General features: G+C 42.5%; 1 protein-coding gene across 2 annotated transcripts in view; it reads right to left on the reverse strand.

The window, feature by feature from the left end:
- The window catches only part of LOC110489401 (CUB and sushi domain-containing protein 3), a 650,169-nt gene that overhangs the window by 549,363 nt on the left and 84,326 nt on the right, over positions 1–16,480 (reverse strand). For both annotated transcript variants that reach the window (XM_036971421.1, XM_036971422.1), the window contains exon 2: positions 14,251–14,473. In XM_036971421.1, coding sequence (XP_036827316.1) covers positions 14,251–14,473 — 223 coding nt within the window. The remainder of the gene's footprint in view (positions 1–14,250; positions 14,474–16,480) is intronic.

Below are 16,480 nucleotides of genomic sequence, written 5' to 3' on the forward strand. Positions count from 1 at the left end.
TTCAACCAGGTGGCTGATGAGATATGTTGGCACGACTGCCATATTGTGTCTCCATCCCAAAGCCCTTGCTTGGAAGTGTACTTCGCCAGACTGCCAAGAACCTTGCCCTCATCCAGGCCAAGGTGGCAAGACACGGTAGTGATGACACCATAGGCCTTGTTGATCTCTGCACCAGACAGGATGCTCTTGCCAGCATACTTGGGGTCCAGCATGTACGCTGAGGCATGTATGAGCTTCAGGCAGAAGTCTTCACGCTTTTTATGTATTTCAGAACTGCAGTTTCCTCTGCTTGGAGCAACAGTGAAGTGGGCAGGGCAGTACGGATTTCTTCTCTTACATCTGCAATCAGAGTCTGAACATCAGACAAGATGGCATTGTCTCCCTCAATCCGTGCGATGGCTACTGCTATAGGTTTCATGAGTTTCAGGCTGCTTAACGCTCTCCCAAAATAAATCATCCAGGAGGAATCCTCTTGATGGGGCTGTCCATATCGGCAGACTGTGATATGGCCATTTCTTGGAGAGACTCCTTCCCCTCCAGGAGACTGTCAAACATGATGATGGGTGTTGCTGGGCAGCTTCAATGTGGTGCTCTTATTCTCCTCACTTTGCTTGGTGAGGTAGATTGCTGCTCTACCTTGATGACCCTTTTCATACCTAACCATTTCCTTGGCTCTCTTGTAGAGTGCATCCATTGTTTTCAGTGCCATTATGTCCTTGATGAGCAGAAGTAATGCATGAGCAGCACAGCCAATGGGTGTGATGTGAGGGTAGGACTCCTCCACTTTAGACCAAGCAGCCTTCATGTTCACAGCATTGTTCATGTTCACAGCAAATATCTTCTGTGGTCCAAGGTCATTGATGACTGCCTTCAGCTCATCTTCAATGTAGAGACCGATGTGTCTGTTGTCCCTTGTGTCTGTGCTCTTGTAGAATACTGGTTGAGGGGTGGAGATGATGTAGTTAATTATTCCTTGCCCAGGAACATTCGACCACCCATCAGAGATGATTGCAATACAGTCTGCTTTCGCTATGATTTGCTTGACCTTCACCTGAACACTGTTGAACTCTGCATCCAGCAAATTAGTAGATAAAGCATGTCTGGCTGGAGGGGTGTATGCTGGGCAAAGAACATTCAGATATCTCTTCCAATACACATTGCCTGTGAGCATCAGAGGTGAACCAGTTGCATACACAGCTCGAGCAAGACATTCATCAGCATTTCTCTGACTACGTTCCTCCATTGAGTCAAAAACACTTCTGATTCCAGGAGGACCATGAGCTGTTGCTACCAATAAGGTGTCTGATTCATCATTTTCACAGAAGTGAAAATTATATTTCTATTTCTATTTCATAGAAGTAAAGGGACTTTTGTCAGAGGTTGCTTGTTGTTAAGGGAACTTTATGCACTTGGCCAGATTATTCTGCATCTTCGTTGCATTCTTCACACATGATTTGGCACAGTATTTGCAAATGTACACAGCTTTTCCTTCTACATTAGCTGCAGTGAAATGTCTCCACACATCAGATAGTGCCCGTGGCTTTTTCCTGTAAAGATTAGAAAAAAAAATGAGTAAAAAAATAATATTAATATAAATCCATGTACAGGTAAATAGTTAAGCAGTTAGATTAAACAACTCCTTTATAAGATACATTTTTTTTAATGAAACATGTATGGAAACAGGTGAATTAGATAAAACTTACTAGCAGAAATTGTTAGAAATAATTTAAACACACTTTGCTGTAGATTACTATTTACTAGTTAACAAAAAATCATGCATGTCATATTAAATATATTCACCCTACTCAGAATTGTAATCACAATTTACCAGAAAGCACATAGTCCTTGGCTCAGACAGTGCAGTAGTGTGGTTCAATAGCATCTCATTAGTTTTCAAGATCTTGAGAATCATCTGTAAATGTGATGGAAGAATCCACTGTGCATGTAAAGGGTTGCAAGTCCATTGAATTGGGGATAGTTTAACCAAAATATGCCACAAGACCTAGAATTGCCTTGTGTATCCCACAAAAAAATGTTCACTGTTATAAGCTAATTTTTTTGATGAATTTAAGCACAATTCCCCAAATTCCCAGGCATAACTTCCCACAGAAAATGTACGGAAATTTTCCAACCCTTTGCAACCATCCGCATTATGTAAAAATTAAAAAAAGGTTCCCCACAGACAGGCTTTAATAACAGAGGTCTGGAGAAGGAGAGGAGGAGCAGATAAGGCATGGTCCTGTGCACAGCCTTGCATGTCTTATAGCCTGGAAGCTGCAGCTGTAGTTATTATGGAGACCTGGGTGTGATGCAGGATGGTTCTGTTGAAGCTAAACTGCCATCTGTCTGTTGCATTGTCCCTCTCTCTCGCTCTCTCGCTCCCTCCCTCTCTGTCTCTCTCTCTCTCTCTCTCTCTCTCTCTCTCTCTCTCTCTCTCTCTCATTTTAGCGTACATGAAAACACAAGGTGTCCCATGTTACACATTCAGACCCAGAGATCTGTCACAGAGAATATTTGTAAATCCACAATGGCAGTAAAAGCCAAGCACTCTGGGTATATAGATATACACATTCCATCTGGATATATGAGATGTATCTGAATGCATAGAATACATGTAGAAATGTAAAAATAGTAGATCTAATCTTCTACCTATTGTTTACATCTCTGTTAGTGAGCATTTCTCCCTTGCCAAGATAATCCATCCACCTGACAGGTGTGGCATATCAAGAAGCTGATTAAATAGCATCATCATTACACAGATGCACCTTGTGCTGGAAACAATAAAAGGGCACTCTAAAATGTGCAGTTTTGTCACACAACACATTGCCACAGACGTCTTAAGTTTTGAGGGGGCATGCAATTGGCATGTCCTCCAGAGCTGTTGCCAGATAATATAATGTTCATTTCTCTAACACAAGCTGCCTCCAACATCGTTTTAGAGAATTTGGCAGTACGTCCAACCGGCCTCACACATAACCACGCCAGCCCAGGACCTCCACATTCGGCTTCTTCCCCTGCGGGATCATCTGAGACCAGCCACCCGGACACCTGATGAAACTGTGGGTTTGCACAACCGATGAATTTCTGCAAAAACAGTCAGAAACCGTCTCAGGGAAGCTCATCTGCGTTCTCGTCGTCCTCACCAGGGTCTTGACCTGACTGCAGTTCGGCATTGTAACCGACTTCAGTGGGCAAATGCTCACCTTCGATGTCCACTGGCGCACTTGAGAAGTGTACTCTTCACGAATGAATCCCTGTTTCAACTGTATGGGGCAGATGACAGACAGCGTGTATGGCGTTGTGTGGGCGAGCGGTTTGCTGATGTCAACGTTGTGAACAGAGAGCCCCATTGTAGCGGTGGGTTTAAGGTATGGGCAGGCATAAGCTACGGACAATGAGCACAATTGCATTTTATCAATGGCAATTTGAATGCACAAAGATATTATGTTTCAGCATGATAATGCACGGCCCCATGGTGCAAGAAGCTGTACACAATTCCTGGAAGCTGAAAATATCCCAGTTCTTCCATGGCCTGCATACCTGGGAGGCAGGTAGCCTGGCGTGTAGGAGCAGTGGGCCAGTAACCGAAAGGTTGCTGGATCTAATCCCTGAGCTGACAAGGTAAAAATCTGTTGTTCTAAGCAAGGCAGTTAACACACTGTTCCCCAAGTCCCGTGGATGTCGATCAAGGCAGCCCTCCGCACCTCTCTGATTAAGAGGGGATGGGTTGAATGCGGAAGACACATTTCAGTTGAATACATTCAGTTGTACAATTGACTAGGTATCCCCCTTTCTTTTCACTCACCGGACATGTTATCCATTGATCATGTTTGGAATGCTCTGATTTGACATGTATGACAGCGTGTTCCAGTTGCCACCAATATCCAGCAACTTCGCACAGCCATTGAAGAGGAGTGGGATGAAATTCCACAGGCTACAATCAACAGCCTGCATGAGGCATATGGTGGTCAAACCAGATACTGACTGGTTTTATGATCCACGCCCCTACTTTTCTTTATAGAAGGTATCTGTGACCAACAGATGCATATCTGTATTCCCAGTCATGTGAAATCCATAGATTAGGGCCTAATGAATTTATTTCAATTGGCTGATTTCCTTGTATAAACTGTAACTCAGTACAATCTTTGAAATTGTTGCATGTTGCTTTTATATTTTTGTTCAGTGTAGTTGAACAATCAACCATTTTACCCATTCCACTGCTCTACCGGAACTATTTGGGGAAGTCAATTACTGAGCTAAATGTAAAAACAATGTTGATTTTACAGGTTAAATAAATGAAATAAGTTTTTGGGTGGTTCGAACCGTTAAAAAAAAAAATTCTGGTCCGAACACTGGAACGGAACAAAGTAAATAGGAGTTCTGTTCTGCTAAATCCACATTTAAATGACACAATTCACTGACAGCTCAATGACTAAGAACAGAAGCATGTCAACATCCCTTTAAAAGGGTGTCTGGTAATTTCTCGGTTAGTACTATGTGTTATTATCTGTAATTACTCTATACATTCCACAGGGACCGCAGCAAAACCGATTGACGTCTGCTTCCATAGGAATTCTCTCAGACACAAAAGACTGGAGGATATTGATGTTCTCTGGAAAACTGGAAGTCACACCACTGCACTTTAAATAGACAATGGGCAGTCTGGGTATTCTAGGTACTTCGTGACCACATTTAGTAGTGGTTTCTAGTTATTCTATATGCACAAGACTGACTCACATAAGCAGTTTGTTGTATGTAAAATTAAGCTGCACCTACAGTATAGGAAGCAGCAGTCATTGATAATGCTGAGACACAGAGAGAGAGAGAGAGAGAGAGAGAGAGAGAGAGACTTTGAGTTTTTATAAAACCTTTATTTTTTACTCGTGTTAACATAAATAATGACACACTGCCTTTTCAGAAATGAAACAACAAATGTAATTCCTAAACAAAAATGAATACATAACATTCAACTTATTCAACTTATTTCATCAGCAAAAAATAATTTCCCCTCCTCTACAAAACAAAGCGCTCCTTCGTAGGCCCACTTCTCCTCAGATAATAGGAGATCTTTTACAGCTGAAAAGAACTAAAAATCTACTTTTATTCTTGCTTTCACTAATCCTTTAAAAACACATCTTACATCCTGCCCATATCCCGTTTCTATCTTCCTGTTTGGCCCTGTCCGGGGGTGTCCTCGGAGTGGGCCACAGTGTCTCCTGACCCCTCCTGTCTCAGCCTCCAGTATTTATGCTGCAGTAGTTTATGTGTCGGGGGGCTAGGGTCAGTTTGTTATATCTGGAGTACTTCTCCTGTCCTATTCGGTGTCCTGTGTGAATCTAAGTGTGCGTTCTCTAATTCTCTCCTTCTCTCTTTCTCTCTCTCGGAGGACCTGAGCCCTAGGACCATGCCCCAGGACTACCTGACATGATGACTCCTTGCTGTCCCCAGTCCACCTGGCTGTGCTGCTGCTCCAGTTTCAACTGTTCTGCCTTATTATTATTCGACCATGCTGGTCATTTATGAACATTTGAACATCTTGGCCATGTTCTGTTATAATCTCCACCCGGCACAGCCAGAAGAGGACTGGCCATCCCACATATGCTCTCTCTAATTCTCTCTTTCTTTCTCTCTCTCGGAGGACCTGAGCCCTAGGACCATGCCCCAGGAATACCTGACATGATGACTCTTTGCTGTCCCCAGTCCACCTGACTGTGCTGCTGCTCCAGTTTCAACTATTCTGCCTTATTATTATTCGACCATGCTGGTCATTTATGAACATTTGAACATCTTGACCATGTTTTGTTATAATCTCCACCCGGCACAGCCAGAAGAGGACTGGCCACCCCACATAGCCTGGTTCCTCTCTAGGTTTCTTCCTAGGTTTTGGCCTTTCTAGGGAGTTTTTCCTAGCCACCGTGCTTCTACACCTGCATTGCTTGCTGTTTGGGGTTTTAGGCTGGGTTTCTGTACAGCACTTTGAGATATCAGCTGATGTACGAAGGGCTATATAAATAAATTTGATTTGATTTGATTTGATGTTTCCTACTCAGAAAAATTGACATCTTAGCTTGTCCCAAAATAAAATGTAACATTTGACATTTTCTTTTCTGTTGTTTACTATATTGAAACCCCAAAATAAAAACAGTGTTATTGAAAAACTCCCCTACAGCTTTAAACAAAGATTCCAGCATTTCCAATAGAGGTTTTATCCTCTCACACTCCATAAAACAGTGAAAAATGGTTTCTCTTATATTACAAAAAGGACATCCATCTCTAACATTGAGTTAATAACAGATACAAAAGCATTAACTGCAATGATGCCATGTAAAACCCTCCATTGCATATCACCAGTACCCTTTTGTAATGGTGGCTTGTACAGTGCTCTCCATGCTGGCTTTACCTTGTCATCAATGCCCAATTTTACCCTCCATGGAGTGTCTTTTCTATTTTTCAATTTATCTTTATTCAACACCTTGACACACCCCCTATACAAGTCCTTCCCATTCACCTCATCCAAACCCACCTAATCCAACCCTCTCAAATCCAGCAATAACGCCTTTCTTTCTAACTCTGGGATATTTGGTGTAATCCCTAGTCTTGGAAATGAGACGTCTTCATCTTGTACCTTCTTCTTGTGGCTACTAAGCATACCCCATTCTTCCGCTGACAGAGCCTTCCTGCAGCTCCCCAGCATTTGTCCGACAATCCTTTCCGACCTCATCCCCAAATGTTCTGCCACCCGTCTTCCATCCATTAAGGCGGGCCCAGCCATGGCCATTAACTGTTTTAAGGTGATGATTTTCCCCTTCACCAGAATCTTGGAGAAATGTGGAAGAGCTGCAGTTGTACAATCCAGTCTTGCCCAATACACCAGAGGTTCCTCCAACAGCCAATGCACTGACTCTGCTGAAGTTCGTCTGGACACCTTCATTATGCTCCACACTCTGAGAAGGCCTCTGTAAAACGGAGGTACTCCCTCCCTAGAAATCTGGCTACTATCAACCAGAAATAAAGCCTTCTTTAAACCTAATCCTCCAACCCGCTCTAATACAAGACCTGCCACCCCTCTCCACACCAGCAGCAGCCCTACTAGCAAGATATACAAGACCTTGTCCCCCCTCCTCTTTTGACAAATACAAAACACTTTGTGGAAGCCAGTGATATTTATCCCAAAAGAAATCCACAATAATTGCCTGTATCTTAGCCAGAAGGCCAGATGGTGGTTCTAAAACTGACAACCTAATGCCACAGTGCAGAGGCAATCACATTGTTAACTATAATAGTGCGCCCCCTATATGACATACGAGATAGTAACCAACGCCATCTCCTCATCCTCCCTTCCACCATTTCAACCACCCCACTCCGATTTTTTTCCATAGTCCCCTCATCTCCTAGGTATACTCCAAGATACTTAAAACCTCCCTTACACCATTATAGCCCCCCTGGCAAAGCCATGATCCAGACCATTCTGGAATCCTCCAGACCATTCTCCAATCTGTAAAGCACAACTCTTTTCCCAATTTACCTTTGCAGAGGATATTCCCCTAAAACGATCAACCATTAGACTCAAGCTATCCACCTCCGCTTGATTTTTCACTAACACAACTACATCATCAGCATAGGCTGAGAGACGAATAGGAGGAATATCCTCTGAAAAGTACACCCCTGCAATGCGACTTCTAATGCTATTTAGTAGTGGCTCTATAGCAATGGCATATAACATTCCTGACAAAGAACATCCCTGCCTAATACCTCTACACACTTTAAAAGGAGCACTCAAACCACCGTTAACTTTCAATACACTTTCAATGTCACCATATATCACCTTTATCATGGCAATAAAACCAGAGCTGAACCCAAACGCCTCAAACGTGTGCCATAAATATTGATGTTCAACTCGGTCAAATGCCTTTTCCTGATCAATTGAAATTAGACCAGCATCCAACCCAATAGCCCTAGAGACGTCCAAAAAATCACGAATCAGAGAAATGTTATCCCCTATCTGCCTGCCAGGAACACAGTAGGACTGATCTGTATGTATGATTTGCCCCATCACCTCCCTCAGCCTGATAAAAAAGCCTTTGACAATATCTTATAATCAGTGCACAATAAAGCCACCGGCCTCCAGTTCTTCACCTCCCTCGGGTCACCCTTTTTGGGCAGTAGGGTGAGGACAGCCCTTCTGCAGCTTATTGGTAGTAACCCTTCGGTTAAACTATCATTAACTACTTCTAACCAATCCTCTCCCAACATAGCCCAAAAATAATTAAAAAAGTCAACGGGAAGCCCATCAATGCCTGGTGCCCTTCCATTTTCCATGCCTTTTAATGCAGTGTATAAATCCTGCAAAGACAATGGTTGCTCAAGCTCAACCTGAGCTTCTGCAGCCACCTTTGGGAGCCCATCAAAGAATTCCTGTGTCACTGTTTTATCCTCTTTGTACTCACACTTGTAGAGCTCAGCATAGAACTCTACTGCCCTCTTTCTAATTTCACTAGGGCTAATGAGCTCTTGTCCAACAGTTGATTTGAGACAATGAATACATTTTCTTTGTCCATTCTTTTTCTCTAAACCAAAGAAAAATTTGGATGAGGCATCCATTTCAGATATTCCCTGAAACTTACTTCTCACCAATGCCCCCTGTGCTCTGATACCCAGCAGGTCTGCCAATGCAGCTTTTCTCCTCTTTAGGGCCTGAGTATGGCCTCGATCTCCTGTGGTCTCAACCAACGTCATGAGTTCCACTATTTCAAACTCTAGGGCTTTCATTGATCTGGTGATATCCTTGGTGACATTCCTCGTGTATTGATTACAAAATTGTTGAATCTGGATTTTCCCTATATCCCACCACAGTTGAAGGGATACAAAACTGGCCTTTTGAGACCTTCACCTCTCCCAGAAAAAACTGAAACAGTTCCTGAAGTGAGCATCACTCAATAGTTATATTAAAATGCCAGTATGCGCTTTTGGGTTTTACATCGTTAATGAACACCACCTCTGTTATTAAACAATGATCAGAAAATCCCACTAGGGTTATCACACTTGATTTACAGACCTGAGATTGATGCTCAAAAACATAAAACCTATCTAACCTGGCCATAGAGATGATGTTCTCTCTCACATGCGCCCAGGTGTACTGCCTTGTTCCTCCATGTTGACTCCGCCAAATATCACACAGTTCATGTGTTACAATGAGGCGTTTTAAAAAAGTCCTTGAGGCTATATGAGGTTCTTGGTGATTTCTATCTAAATCGCTAACTGTGCAGTTAAAATCCCCAGCAATAAATGAACAATCTTCTTTGTTACATTTCTCAATGGTATTTGATAATGTCTCTAAAAAACATACCCTCTCAACTGTCACCACTGGGGCATATACATTTATCAGACACATAGTGATGTTTTCATACCTTGCTCTAACTTTTAATAACCTCCCCTCAACTACCTCTTCAACCTCATATGACAAAGGCAAAAACCCTTTTGAGAACAAGATAACCACACCCCCACTTTTTGAGTTTTTATGACTACACACCACTGTCCCGCCCCCACTCCTGTTGCCACATAACTTGCCACATAATTTTCCAAATTACTATGCGTTTCTTGTAGAAAATGTATGTAACTTCCCTTTCCCCTAATTAACTCATACACCATGGCTCTTTTTTTACCATCTCTTGCCCCATTTACGTTTAAAGAAGAAATCTTAAAACTGCTCATGGATGAAAAAAAAAATACAGAGGAAGATACAGCCACCACATCTCTTTACAGAGTTAAAACTGCAACTGAACTCTTTCATTTTCTTTAGAATTTACATCACTTATCACTCTCGTGACCACTTTCTTGAGTCTAGCAATTTCAGGGCTTTTCAAACTTCCCCCTGTAATTTTTGACATCAGAAACTTTGCTGATTCAATAAACAATTCACGTTCAGGGAAAAATCAGTTACATTGTAATCCTGCATATATTTCTTCCCTTTTGTCAACTTCAGAAATTGACGTATCTTCTCGATCCCATACCTCCCTTCCACCCCATTTATCTCACTATATTGTTGTGACGCGTCAGATGACTCACTCTCTTGTTCATCTTCAACTGATTTATCAATCTCTACCTTTCTCTTAGAATTAAACCCTTCACCACCCCTTAAATTCTTCCTTTTACTCCTCTGTATTTTGAAAACATCCGCTTCCTTTTCCGTTATTTCAATCTCCTCTTGAACTCCAATTTCATTTTCCAGCACCACCTCAGCGACGGCAGTCGCAATCTCACCTACTGTTTCCCCTCCCTCTTTGTTCTGATCTACCACAATTGCCCCCGTATCCACAATGCCTTCCTCTCCTACTTTTCCAACCACATCTGCCCACCTTCTCTCTTCCCCTGCACCCTTAGCATGTTCATCCCTTCGCGGTGGTGTGTTAGTTTCACCAGCACTAGAGCTACTACCAGGCTCAGCGCGCTCATTCTCGGGACAACTACGCACCAAATGCCCCTCTCTTCCACAGCCAATGCATTTCATTGATTCAGTAGATGCATAGAAGACATAATCAAATCCATCAATCTTAAAACTAAACGCTAAATTCAGTTCATCTCCATCCTTTTTTAAAATCATATGCACTTGTCTCCTATGAGACACGACATGTTTCAACAACGGAGATTTGCATCCAAAAAGAACCTTCTTTATTGTACCATGGCGAGATAACTCTCGCTCCAACACTTCATCTCTAACAAATGGTGGCACGTCAGAAAGTATAACTTTCTTCGCCGGATCCATAAGTGGAAATACCGGCGTCTGTGTCTCCCGCAACACAACACCCCTCTCAACTATCTTATTCACCTTTTCAATTGAATCTAAGAATATCACTACAGCGCTATTCATCCTTGAGGCTGATTTGACCCACAGCCAAGCTACATTCTTCCACTGAACACCCGGCCGCAGCAGGAATCTTTACTCCATGCCTCCGACTAAGTTTTTCAAACTCTACACTTCCGCGAGTGGCTGGTTGTGCCCTCGCAAAAAAACAACCTCAAAGATCCCACCACCCCTATACGTGCTTAGTGATAGTTAAACAATACAAACAACTAAACTAATCAATATATATATACATACCAAAACCCAATAGAGTCTCACAATCACTCCTGCTTGACGACTCACTCCCAGCATGCACTCCGACGAGAGAGAGAGAGAGAGAGAGAGAGAGAGAGAGAGAGAGAGAGAGAGAGAGAGAGAGAGAGAGAGAGAGAGAGAGAGAGAGAGAGAGAGAGAGAGAGAGAGAGAGAGAGAGAGAGAGAGAGAGAGAGAGAGAGAGAGAGAGAGAGAGAGAGAGAGAGAGAGAGAGAGAGAGAGAGAGAGAGAGAGAGAGAGAGAGAGAGAGAGAGAGAGAGAGAGAGAGAGAGAGAGAGAGAGAGAGAGAGAGAGAGAGAGAGAGAGAGAGGTGTGTTTATCGGCATGTGTACACGTGTGTGTGTCGGTGGACGATTTGATTCGCCGGAGCTGTTGTTTGCTGCAGGGCCTTTCATAAAGTCCATGTGAGTTGATTTATTCTGCAGCGTTCATTCGGAAGCTGATGATCAACCACATAAATAAGAAAAAATTATGCAAAAGCAGGTCACAGAGCATCGATCAAGAGCCCTGATCTGGAGCATACTGTTTGTGTGTGTGTGTGTGTGTCCCTCCTTGACAAGGCCAGAGGAAAAGAACCGAGACCCTCTTAATGCACTCACATACCCTCCCAACACACACACACACACACACACACACACACACACACACACACACACACACTAGTGGCACTTAGGCCGCCATGAACCCTTTGTGTTCATGGAGGAGAGAGCAGAGGTGACATAACATCCCTTACTGAAGTCAGAGATTCATTCAATTTACGTCAAAATACAATACATACAGTGAGTGTCCAAAACATTAAGAACACCTTCCTAATATTGAGTTGCACCCCCCCCCCCCTTTTTGCCCTCAGAACAGCCTCAATTCATCAGGGCACAGACTCTACAAGGTGTCGAAAGCATTCCACAGGGATGCTGGCCCATGTTGACTCCAATGCTTCCCAAACTTGTGTAAACTTGGCTGGATGTTCTTTGGGTGGTGGACTATTCTTGATACATACAGGACACTGTTAAATGTGAAAAACCCAGCAGCGTTGCAGTTCTTGACACAAAACGGTGTGCCTGGCAACTACTGCTATACCTCATTCAAAGGGACTTAAATCTTTTGTCTTGCCCATTCACCCACTGAATGGCACACAGACAATCCATGTCTCAAGGCTTAAAAATCCTTCTTTAACATGTCTCCTCCCCTTCATCTTCACTGATTGAAGTGACATCAATAAGGGATCATAGCTTTCCCCTGGATTCACCTGGTCAGTATATGTCATGGAAAGAGCAGGTGTCCTTAATGTTTTGTACACTCAGTGTATATTGTCTGTTTCCAAACTGTTATTAATAGTTAAGGTGTGTACACTCCCTCAATCCACGTCAGATCTGAAGACGACCGGTGCCGATGGCCATCAAATAATAACAATATGGGTAATACTTATTTATTTACCTAACAAAAGCAATCATGTATAGTCACTTCAGCAGAGGGAGGGAGGACAGTGCTGGTTACACTGCCTCTGATTGCAGAGCTAGGGTTTAAAGTAGAGGAGCTATCAACATGCTATTTGTCTCTTACAGAGAGGAACACAGCCGAGTCAGAACGTGACCCACATACAGAGGCTCAGCCTGCCTGACTGCAAAGCCAGGATATTGTGTGTGTTTCTGACTGCATTATTTACTAATTGAACTGTTTAATGAAGCTCTGTTAAGTCTCCTCCCCCATCTGAGGTGTATAGTCACATTCCCTAGGAAGGAGATGGAGAGAGATCTACCACAGTAGAGAAATTACTTCTACATCTCTTTCTCTTTCTCATCTCTTTTTTCCCTTTGTTTTGATTTGCTGGTTTCTGATTAAATTAAAAGCGGTGCAGAGGTGGCATGTTCCACATGGCAGGTAGTGCCAGCACAGGTGTGTGTTTGTGTGTGTGTGTGTGTGTGTGTGTGTGTGTGTGTGTCTTAGGGTGCTACCTTGGTGCCAGAGGATGGCAGACATCTGGAGGTAGACAGGCTTGGCGCTGAGGTGCAAGATGGTACCCTGAAAATGATCCCCCTGCCCCCATGCCAACCTGGGCACAACAGCAGTAGGGCACAACACCACCTAGACTATCCCAGAGGCAGTGAGCATCTGGTGACACAGCCCCATTTTCTGTACATACACATACACCTTTACGTCTTTCTTTGGTGACGTGCCCCAATGACGGTGCTTATTGAAGTGATGAATGTGCTGTTTAAAATGGAAAAGGTTCTATTAGCATAGGGTACGTCCCAAATGGCTACAGTACCTATTCACTACATAGTGCAATACTTTTGACTAGAGCCCTATGGGCCCAGGCCAAAAGTTTCAAAGTGAAAAGTGAACTACTAATATGGGGCCATTTGCCATAGATAAACAAGACCATTTACTCTGATAACATTTTGACCTGCTTAAATCAAGGACTGCTCCGTTAAGGGAAATGAAGCTACAGCAAAAGTATAATCGGTATAATTCACACAAAGTCATGATGAAACCTGGGCTTTAAGCGGCTTTGTCCGTCACCAAAGTCCCCTTAATGAATGAAAATAATGTTCAAAGCTAATGCACGGACATTCCAATCAAACAGTGAATGTTTTGAAAGGGAAAGTATCTGCTGTGTATTAGGACATGTTAATGGGACCCAGAGTAATTACAATAACCAGATAATTGGACAGAGCTGTTTAATTTCTCTGCCTTAATCACCTGGAGCGATTTCTCAGTGGCGGCTTTAATTCGGTCAAACTGCCAGAGCTATCTTGAGTCCATGTAGGCCACAAATTACAATGGACTGATTGCGATCTCTTTCCCAGTGATCAAACGTATTCGGAAATGAGTGAACGAGTTCTGCCTCCTCCGACTGAAGACGCTGCTGACTTTCCATTTTAGATTAGAATGGACTAATCAGTTTATCCAAGACCATATCTTTCTTAAAGTCCGCTCTGCTCTGACGATAGTATTGCGTAAATTAACTCTGTAAGTTGCAAACTCGTCTATCTTTTCAAATGTCAACCCTAAAACAGAAAATTCTAAATCTAACCAATGAAAGAAAAGGACAGCAACTTTTTTTTAATCACCGGCATAAGACAAGGATTCAAGGGGATGTAAAGGAACAAATATTTTTAAATAAAAATGGTACTCACCTCGTCCTGAAGTTGGCCGGATGAGGATGTCCATCATAAAGCGATATAAAGTCATACTCCTCCTCCACAGCGAAGGACTGAAAGACAATTTGAATTCGGTTTCCCTCCTCTGCTACAATAACCCATGTACAGTTTGCCCCATTGGGGTATCCATATGGAAAACCTGGGCTTTCAATGGTGCCATTCCGCCCTTTTAATGTCCCACCACACGTATATATGAAACCTGGAGAGGAGAGAAGAAAATAAGAGATTAGCTTCATTTGGAAGTGTCTTTATAAGTGATTCACAATGCAGATAACAAGCAACACACATACTGTATGGAGTCAAGGCAGTATACACTGAATGTACAAAACATAAAGACACCTGCTCTTTCCATGACATAGACTGACCAGGTGAATCCAGGTGAAATCTATGATCCCTTATTGATGTCACTTGTTAAATCCATTTAAATCAGTGTAGATGAAGGGGAGGAGACAGGTTAAAGAAGGATTTTTAAGTCTTGAGACAATTGAGACATGGATTGTGTATTTGTGCCACTAATAGAGGGTTGAATATTGAAGTGCCTTTGAACAGGGTATGGTAGTAGGTGCCAGGCGCACTGGTTTGTGTCAAGAACTGCAACACTGCTCGGTTTTTCACACTCAACAGTTTTGTGTGTGTGTCTAGAATGGTACACCATTGTCATGACGTTGCACTCTTTGGGTACAGCATGCCCCATCCCCCTCTCCCTGCCTCCCCCTTGCCTCCTTCAACTAGGCTGCTGTGGTCAGAGAGAGGTCGTAAATTCCTGAGGAGAGGATCTCCTCATGGCCACACAGTATAGAGAGAGAGTGAAGTTTCATAGAGAACAAAATAATTTATTCTACCTCACAGAACTTGAGGTCTGAACAACGTTTACGTTCCGGAGAAGGTACAGTATAAAGGATCGGTGAAGAATCCAGCTACGAACTGGTCCGTTTGTTACAGCTTGGGGAAGCTCATGGGAGACGGTGTAGCCACATTACCATAACGCTGTTTATATAATAGCCTCTATGAGGTTTACATCTAATTGTTGTAGAAGATGAATGAGTGAGTATGATACTGTTTGTAAAATTGTGTAATGTGATTTTGGACTGTTTAATGAAGGAAACTCCAATTCCCTTTTGAGTTGAACTAAATCAGAGGACCGCCCATGAGCCCAATTAGGGTCAGGCATCCTGGGACAGCCCCTTTTCTGCAATTCCGAATAAAACCCCAATCCTGAGAATTTCTCAAACAGACCATGTTCCTCTCAATCACGGGAGGACGAAGGTTGCAGACCCTTGTTGAATCGTTTAACCATACCACATGGTTAAACTCTTAGACTATCGATACGGACAGAATAAGAACAAGTTTTTGATATTAATTACTAGTCTGCAGCTAGGAATTCGGTATCATTGAACGCGAAGAACGACAACCGCCGAAACATCAATTCTACAACAACATGAATGAATGTCACTCTGAACTATCCACTATAACCAAGACAGAGAGAGAGAGAGATGGACAATTCTACAAAAGAAACAAACTTTTCAACAGCGATCAAGACGACACACTGAGCGTAAATATATATATTGATTGCAATTGTTCCTGAATGAGTGAGCGTTCATGTGTAAAGGATTAGAATTTCAATTGTTATAATTATTAACTCTGTAATGACTTCTTAGTCGACCCCCACTTCCCTTTTGTCTAACAAGCCGCCATGCCGGTTTAGCCCACTAGGGCACATTCTCCTATAATTTCTTGTAACCATATTTACTGTTTGTTTATGCATTTCTGTGAATTACTTAGTTAGTAATAAATAAATTATTTAAGTCAATTGATGTATGGATGACTCACAGTGAAGACTGGGTTCGTGCAGATAACCAACCATTTACGACGTTTGGAATGAGACTAACGTGAGGTAAAATAACTAATTCATTAATTCAAAGACTAATTGATCAGATAAAATATCTGAAAAGTTATTTTAGGAAACGGTAACTTCTGTATCTGAATATTTTCCTTGGTGCCCCAACTTCTTAGTTAAATACAGTTACATGATTAATCAGTTTGATCACGTAATACTAATTACAGAGAATCTTTGATAAAAAAACTAAAAGTCTTCATTTAATGATAGTAAAGACAAGACACTATCCAAAGGACACCCAGACAACATTGGCGTCAACATGGGCCAGCAGCTCAATATTAGGAAGGTGTTCCTAATGTTTGGTATACT

This window comes from Oncorhynchus mykiss, chromosome 32 (assembly GCF_013265735.2).
Source record: "Oncorhynchus mykiss isolate Arlee chromosome 32, USDA_OmykA_1.1, whole genome shotgun sequence".
Taxonomy (NCBI): domain Eukaryota; kingdom Metazoa; phylum Chordata; class Actinopteri; order Salmoniformes; family Salmonidae; genus Oncorhynchus; species Oncorhynchus mykiss.